Below are 7,874 nucleotides of genomic sequence, written 5' to 3'. Positions count from 1 at the left end.
GGTGTCACATGCATAGTCGTTACCTGCGGTGTGGCACAGAGCCAGGGTATGCGGGTGATCCCTAGGGGAGATCATGGTGCATGCATAACCGGATTGTTTTTATGGTTTTCGGATGTGGGCCATTTTCTGGGAAAATGACGATGCTTGGTTTCCGAGGTTTTTGATCCATTTTCTGGGAAAATTATGGTTTGGGCCATTATCTGGGATAATGGCGAGGCGTGGTTTTAAGGATATGTTTTTGTGGGCCAAATGGGTTTTTGGCATGCGTGATAAAAATTATGGTTTTGCGGGACATGTGCATTGGTTTTTCTTGCATGCATATTGTTGAGTTTAATATATTTTTATCTAGTAGTATTTGGATTTTACTTACCTGCGGTACCATTTTTGGTTCCGTAGATTTTGGTGCAGAGTACGAGGAGGAGGAGGAGGCTGAGCCCGAGGATGCGGCTCCGCCGGAGTTCTGAGTTGGTTTATGTTTTGTATTTGGCTTTTGAACTGTATTTGTGTTATGTAATATTTTATTTATGTATGTTTTAAACAGCTTGTATTATATTAAGAAAAATTCTGGTACTTAGTTATATGACTTTCGTTATCCGCTGCGTTTCCTTTTACACATTTGTTGCTCTTACACACACTTGGCACTCGTCTTAGGGTGGTGACCCGGGTTGTCATCATTCGGACGTCTCGATTTCCCCATGTCCGTGCCTGGGGATTTGGGGGCGTCACAACAATAACCTTAATACAACACCCAGTAAATTCTAATGATTATTTCTTTCATACAACAAACTGCACTAACCTCAACTAACTCCTATGTTAAAACTTCCAAACCTTCATTGTATTCTACAAGTTGTTAACCTTTTATTCACTTCCAAAGTTAACCATCAATAAGCATAATTTGCACAACTAAATGATTAATCTCCTACTAAAATTTCAAGTCACCACTAATTTCTCAAAATCGGCACAAATTTGAACCCCCCAAGTATCACTAATTATCACGCTTACAGCATTGCACTCTGATAATTCACCACATGCCCTCATAAATTAACATCCACCAAAATCACTTCTTCCAAGCCAAAATGAAACAAGGACCTGTACTCTCCAAATCCATACACTCACAACTATTACGCATTGATCTTGTGCATCCTTAACCAAAACCAATACTCATCCAATGTGCAAGTGATCCATTCCTACCATTTCCATCATCCGGACCTATACCCTCAAAATTAACTAGAATCATCTCCTAAATCCGCACCATCTATTATCCTTAAACTTGATATTGGTCAATCCTAAAACCTACCAATATAACCTCAAACTGAATGCTAAGTATAAGTTTTCAAATACATATATGTAATGACCCTTCTTGGCAGCCCCTTTTTAATACACCCCAAAGTATTAAGTATATGCATGTGAATGGATGATATGTGTGGTAAGTATTGTATGTCTTTTCATGAAATGAAATGTGAGGCTCATACCTTATGCTTTAAGTGATGCTTTAAAGGATGCGATGAAAGTGTTTTAAAATGTCCCTATGAATTGATGTTTTAAATGATGCCATGAACTAATATTTTAAGTGATGCCTTGAAAGATGATTTTAATGATGCCATGGACCAATGTTTTAAACAATGCTAATGTTTATGATTTTAAAAGATATTTTAAATGTCAAGGTTTAAGCCTATGCTTTTAAATGATATAATGAACTGAAGAATAATAAATGAAAGAAGTGAATGAACTAAATGAATGAATGAAAGGACTGAAAATTTTAATGCATGAAAACACGTAACAGCCATGACTGAAATGAATGGGTACCAAAGGACTGGGCAGATTTCAATGCTGGGTAAGTAGTACTGGTAGTGCACCCAATGTTACCCCCTAACTGAGGGATTTCCAACCCGTGGCCACAAGTGGAATCAAGTCCAAAAGACCACTAACCCCAACACACGGGACGTAATAGTGTGTAATAGCCAACAGAAAGTGATAAGAAAGAATATATGTATGTTAAGAAAAAATGAATGTATGCTCAGACTCTTTAAGACATGAAGACATGAGGCATGGGGAAAAGTTTTATGAAAGAAAAGAAACGTTTTATGAAAGAGAATCATTTTCAAGAAAAAACTCCACCTCGAAATGTTTTAAATGAATGAATGTCTTATGCATAATATTTATGGAGTGATGAATGCATAACTAAAAACCTACATTATTATATTTTAATTTTAAGAAATAATGGTTACGAGTTTTCAACTCATTTTAGTTTTTATGTGTGCCCTTTTAGGGACAAGATGAGCAATGCGTGTCAGGACAGACACGGATCAAGGGTAAGAGCACGAAAGCTTAGGCACAATGGGATAAGATTTTTAATTATAAAGTTTAATATTTTTCATTGGAACTCTCTTTAAATTAATAAGCATGTTTTACTTTATAAACACGAAGTTTTTTGTATCCTGGTATGAAAGGAAAAGTTGTTTTGAAATGAATGGTAATTCCTGTCATCTTTCTTATAATCATTTTCTAAAGGTCCCACCAAAAATATGGGTGTTACAGTCCCCTACCCCCCTCCCCAAGCTGATAACAACAAAATACGTTTACTGATGACTTGGAACCCAAAATTGTCTTCCAACTATCTCTTTCTTTGGTGGGATTGCCCAAATAAAAATTGGTTCAACAATAATGGTAGCTGAACATTCTTGAAATGTTCAAGCCTCTTTACTATCATTCACTCCATATAAGGTTTTTGAGTTGTTGATGATCTGTCCAAAGAAGATAAAGCTAGAGTTGCAATATTATTTATGGTATGTCTCATTATGTAGCATCATGTTTAAGCTTTATGACATCATCGGCCTATAACATCCACAATACTTGGATAGTTTATTCTGGTTCTAGTAAAAAATTCTTATTGAACTAAATCAAAGAATAGGACACAGTGTAGGACTTTATAAATAAGCAATAATCTGTACAGCTATCATAGACTTTATTATGTGTAATTAGGCCATCGATATGTGTGTGTATATATATAATATAGATAGATGGATGGATGGATAGATGGATATTCAACATAGAGGATCGGTCCGAACTCAATGAATTGTTTGCAGAAAAATAATTTTGGTTGAGATGACTATTTTTTGGTAATTGCCATATAACTTTTTTTTTTTTTTTTGAAACGGAGATGACTATTTCATTGCTTAAACAAGGTTACAAAAGCTTCAACAGCAACAAGTTGCTTAATACAATTTGGGATCTCCTCTAGATCATATAGATCATAATCACTTAAAAGGGCATCCTTGGCTAGCTTATGTGCTATCATATTAGCATCCCTCTTAGTGTGGCAAACAGACCAAGAAATAAAGGACTTTAGGACCTTTCTTGTGTCTTCCACTATAAGGCCTCCTATACTCCAGTCCTCTACTAGTTTTTGCAATTTCTGAACTACCTGTAAGGAGTCGCCTTTAAGCATAAGTTTAAGTATCCCAGCTTCATTACTGAAGAGCATAGCCACCATCAAAGCATAAGCTTCTGCAGCAAAGGGGGAGAGGATCATTTTTCTTTTGGCTCTTAATGTAGCTAGCACCTCCCCATTGCAGTCTCTAATGATGCCTCCAATGCCTACCAGGTCCCTTGACACATCAATAGCAGCATCCCAATTGAGTTTATATTTTCCCTCTGAGGGTTTCTTCCATTTCTCACATGGTGTGCTACCCCTGGTTATTCCAACATAGGTCTTAGTCTGAGCTTTCTTGAAACATCTCAGGTCACCTTCAGTTTTCTGAATGATTGAGTTTGGGTGTCTGAATGCTTTCCCATGCACAAAGTCATTCCTCCTGGTCCAGAGGAGTCTTTTTATCATGCCTGCTTCTTCCATTTCAGGTTGGAATAATCTTTCTCTCATCTGGGACCAAACTACATTAAAGCACGGATCATTAGTGGTCGTTTTTTGGATATGTCTACTGGCCTGTCCCCATACATCTCGAGCAACTCCACAACTCCACAATGCATGGCTCAAAGTTTCCTCCTGTGGATGGCATATTGGGCATAGATTTTCCTCTCTAATCTTCCTTCTGCATAGGTTACTAAAGGTGGCCAAAGCCTCACTACAGGCCCTCAAAAGGAACATCCTTACTCCATTTGGAAGCTTCATCTTCCACATTTCCTTCCAGAATCCCTCTTGGTTTAAGTTATTTGATGTGCCACTCTCTAGGTTGGTTTGTAGTTCTTTTTGCATATGGTAGGCACTTCTCACAAAGAAGATGCCATTGGATGTTCCTCCCCATCCCAATCAATCCTCTCTACCACCCAGGCTAATAGGGATAGTTTTAATGATATCCACACTATCCTGTGAGAATAGATTGTGTAGGAGATTGTCGTCCCACTTCCTTAGCACTAGATCTATTAGCTCATCCACCAGTGTTGTTGTTGTGTTCTCAATCCTATCAGGATTAGGAGAGAGGACATGAGGTCTGGGCAACCACCTGTCTTCCCATATCTTGATCTTAGCTCCATTGCCAACTTTCCATAGAAGTCCCTCCTTCAAAAGGCCAAGTCATGCTTTCAGGCTTCTCCACACCAGGGAAGGTCTATAACCTAGTTTTGCTGCTAGAAAGGATCCTTGGGCATAGTACTTCTATTTTAGAATTTGGGCAGGCAGGCTTTCAGGTTTTGTTAGGATATTCCACCCTTGTTTTGTTAGTAAAGCCAAATTAAAGCTCTTGAAACTCCTGAAACCCATACCACCCTGGTCCTGAGGCTTGCTAAGATTGTCCCATTTGACCCATTGAATTCTTGTCTGATTTTCATCAAATCCCCACCATAACTTCCCTAATAGTTGGTCTAGTCTATTAATAATGGATTGGGGGAGGAGGAAAATGCCCATAGTGTAGGTGGGTATTGCCTGTAGAACAAATTTGAGTATGATCTCTTTACCAGCTATGGATAGGCAATTGGTTTTCCAATTAGTGACTCGAGCCCAAACCTTATCAATAAGTCCATGGAATGATGTTGTTTTTGCTCTCCCCACCATGGCTGGAAGCCCAAGGTATTTCTCAAATGAGCCAATAGCCTACACCCCAGCAATTCTCAGGATGGTTTTTTTATTTTCTGTTGGAGTATCCTTGCTAAAATAGATGGAAGATTTTTCCTTGTTGAGCATCTGACCAGAGGCACTCTCATATTGGCCCAAAATTCTCATAAGCCTGCCCCATTCTAGGGAATTAAATTTGCAGAAGATCATGCTGTCATCAGCAAAGAATAAATGACTAACGTTGGTTGGGCCTCTTCCCATTGGTAAACTAGTAATACTTCCTTCTCTATCTGCCTTGTGGAGTAGGGAGGATAGAGTTTCTGCATGTAGAATGAAGAGGTAGGGGGAAAGGGGGTCCCCTTGCCTTAGTCCTCGGGATGGCTTGAAATGGGGTTGTGGTTCACCATTGAGTAGGATTGAGTATGAGACTAAAGTTATACATTCCATTACCAAGGAGATTACCTTGCTGTCAAACCCCAGCTTTGCCATTACAGATGAGAGGAAAGGCCACTCCACACACTCATAGGCCTTGCTCATATCTAGTTTGAATGCCATATAGCCAAATTTCCCTTGCAACCTTGTAGACATTGAGTGGAGAGCTTCATAAGCCACCAAAATGTTGTATGTGACGGCCCTACTTGGAACAAAAGCACTCTGGTTTGGGGAGATAATGTTAGGCAGTATAAATTTGAGTCTATTTGCAATAACCTTAGCTACAATTTTGTATAAAATGTTACATAAGCTGATAGGTCTAAAGTCAGCAACTCTTTTAGCCTCCTTAAGTTTTTGGATGAGAGTAATGAAAGTGTCATTGGCTCCCTCCAAGAGTTCCCCTTCATTTAGAATGTTTAGAGCAAAATTAGAGACCTCTTTCCCTACCACTTCCCACTTGGATTGATAGAATAGAGCAGGAAAGCCATCTGGCCCTGGAGAACCCAAACCATTCATCTGGAAAACTACTTCCCTTACCTCCTCTGCAATGAATATCCTTGTCAGGTAAGTGTTCATTTCAGGTGTGACTTTCTGGGGCATGTCGTCTAACCATTCTTCAATTCCGCAGGGCCTTGATGATGTAAATAGATCAATGAAAAATGCGGAAAGTATAGGCCCTATGTGTTGTTTTTCAGTGACCAAGTTACCCCTGCAATCAAGGATTTGCTGGATTCTATTTGTGTTTCTTCTTTGGGTAGCATGCAAGTGGTAAAACTTTGTATTTTTATCTCCCATTTTCATCCAGTGTTGTTTTGCTCTTTGCCTCCACTTCAGGTCTTCCTCAACTAAGGTTGTTTCAATTTCATTTTGTAGTTTGAAAATGGATGGCATCTGATCCCCACTAACCTTGTCTTGTAGTTCACCAAGCCTTATCATTTTTTCCTTGATCTCAGAAGGTGTTCTTCTATTCTCTGTAGAATTCCACTTCTTCAATGCTAAACTGTAGTTTATAAGTCTTTTAGTCATTATTGAGGTTTGGCTATCACCTAGAGTAGCCATTCCCCACACCTCCTTAATAGTAGAGTCACATCCTTCCTTCAAGTTCTATGCAGCTTCAAATCTAAAAGGTCTGGACTTACTAGTGTCAATGTTCCTTCTGCAATCTAACCAAATGTTTAGGGGTGAGTGGTCTGATTTTACTATAGGAATGGCCTTGCATGAGGCATCTTTAAACATTTGTAGCCAAGTTGGGTTGCCTAAGGCTCGATCTAGTAGTTCTTTGGTATGACTTGGGCCAATCCTATTAGTTGCCCAAGTAAATTTTGGTCCTTCTATCCTTAGCTTATTCAAGGAGCACCACTGAAGAGCTTCTCTAAAAATCTCCATTTGTCGATAGGGTATGGGAGGGCCTCCCAATTTTTCAGCCTAACAAGTCAGTTCATTGAAGTCACCATAGCCAAGGGACTGGATTGAGAGGTTTTAGGAACTTTAGGAACTCCCAGTTACTACTCCTCTTTGAGGTTTCTGCTTGACCATAAAAGCTGTGAACAACCAAGTCTGGTTCTCTGTTAAGCTCGATACATGGGCACTAATGTGCCACCTTGAATAATTATAAATGGATACCTTAGTGTGAGTTTTCAACATTAGAGCCAAACCACTAGCACTACCTCTACTTTCAACAACCAGACATGATTCAAAATTAAGGGCTCTTCTAACTTCTTCCACTCTTCTTGTTGCACATTTTGTCTCCATGAGAAAAATCATGGTTGGGCTCTTTTTCTTAACTAGAAGCTTAAGGAAGCTAACTGTTTTAGTGTTCCCAAGCCCTCAGTAGTTCTAGCTTAATAGGTTCATTTATCTTGGCAGGGCTATCTTGCAGCCTCTGCCAGATTTTTGGGATCATCACTACCTTTGGCCTGGTTGGCCTCAGAGCACATATAATGTAACTTTGTTCTTTTAGTGCCTTGGGTGTTAGAGATGTCACCCAATATAGTACTGCCAACTCTCTTTCTTGGGAGTTCAGTTGAGTCATCAGGATTTATGGTCTTTGTCGGTATAGTGTCACGAGCTTTCCTTTTCTAGGTGGTCTTTCTTGTAGTTATAGAGTACTTGCCCTGGGCTTCCTAATCTGGTTTAGTTCTATCACGACTCTTTTGGCATTTGGTTGAGGGGTTAAGTCGGGTTGCCTTACATTTGACTTTTGCACTTTTGGGGTCCTGGTCCACGTCAACATCTAGACATTCCCCAGTTGGTGAAAAGGTAGGACTTGACTGGATTGTATGGGCTATGTTGCAGGATACGATAGTGGACAATTTGTGGTCCTTTTCTACTATATAGACGAGAGGAAACTCACCTGTCAGAGCACAGTATTGGCTCCTGTCCTGGGGATGTGGTCCCTCTTCTTCCTCCATCATGGAACCTTGTACCAGTTGAC

General features: G+C 39.5%; 1 protein-coding gene across 1 annotated transcript; it reads right to left on the bottom strand.

Annotated features, from left to right (window-relative positions):
- Positions 1-3,169: 3,169 nt before the first annotated feature.
- LOC122306422 lies at positions 3,170-4,129 on the bottom strand. The gene has a single exon (XM_043118849.1). It carries the CDS (start codon positions 4,127-4,129, stop codon positions 3,170-3,172), a length of 960 nt encoding a protein of 319 aa, XP_042974783.1.
- Between the last annotated feature and the right edge of the window lie 3,745 nt (positions 4,130-7,874).

The sequence above is a fragment of the Carya illinoinensis genome, chromosome 4 (assembly GCF_018687715.1).
Source record: "Carya illinoinensis cultivar Pawnee chromosome 4, C.illinoinensisPawnee_v1, whole genome shotgun sequence".
NCBI lineage: Eukaryota > Viridiplantae > Streptophyta > Magnoliopsida > Fagales > Juglandaceae > Carya > Carya illinoinensis.
This window is presented reverse-complemented; position numbering and strand designations above follow the sequence as displayed.

Coding starts and splice junctions, on each gene's coding strand:
- LOC122306422 (XM_043118849.1), bottom strand. CDS start 4,129: ATGAAGCTTCCAAATGGAGTAAGGATGTTCCTTTTGAGGGCCTGTAGT.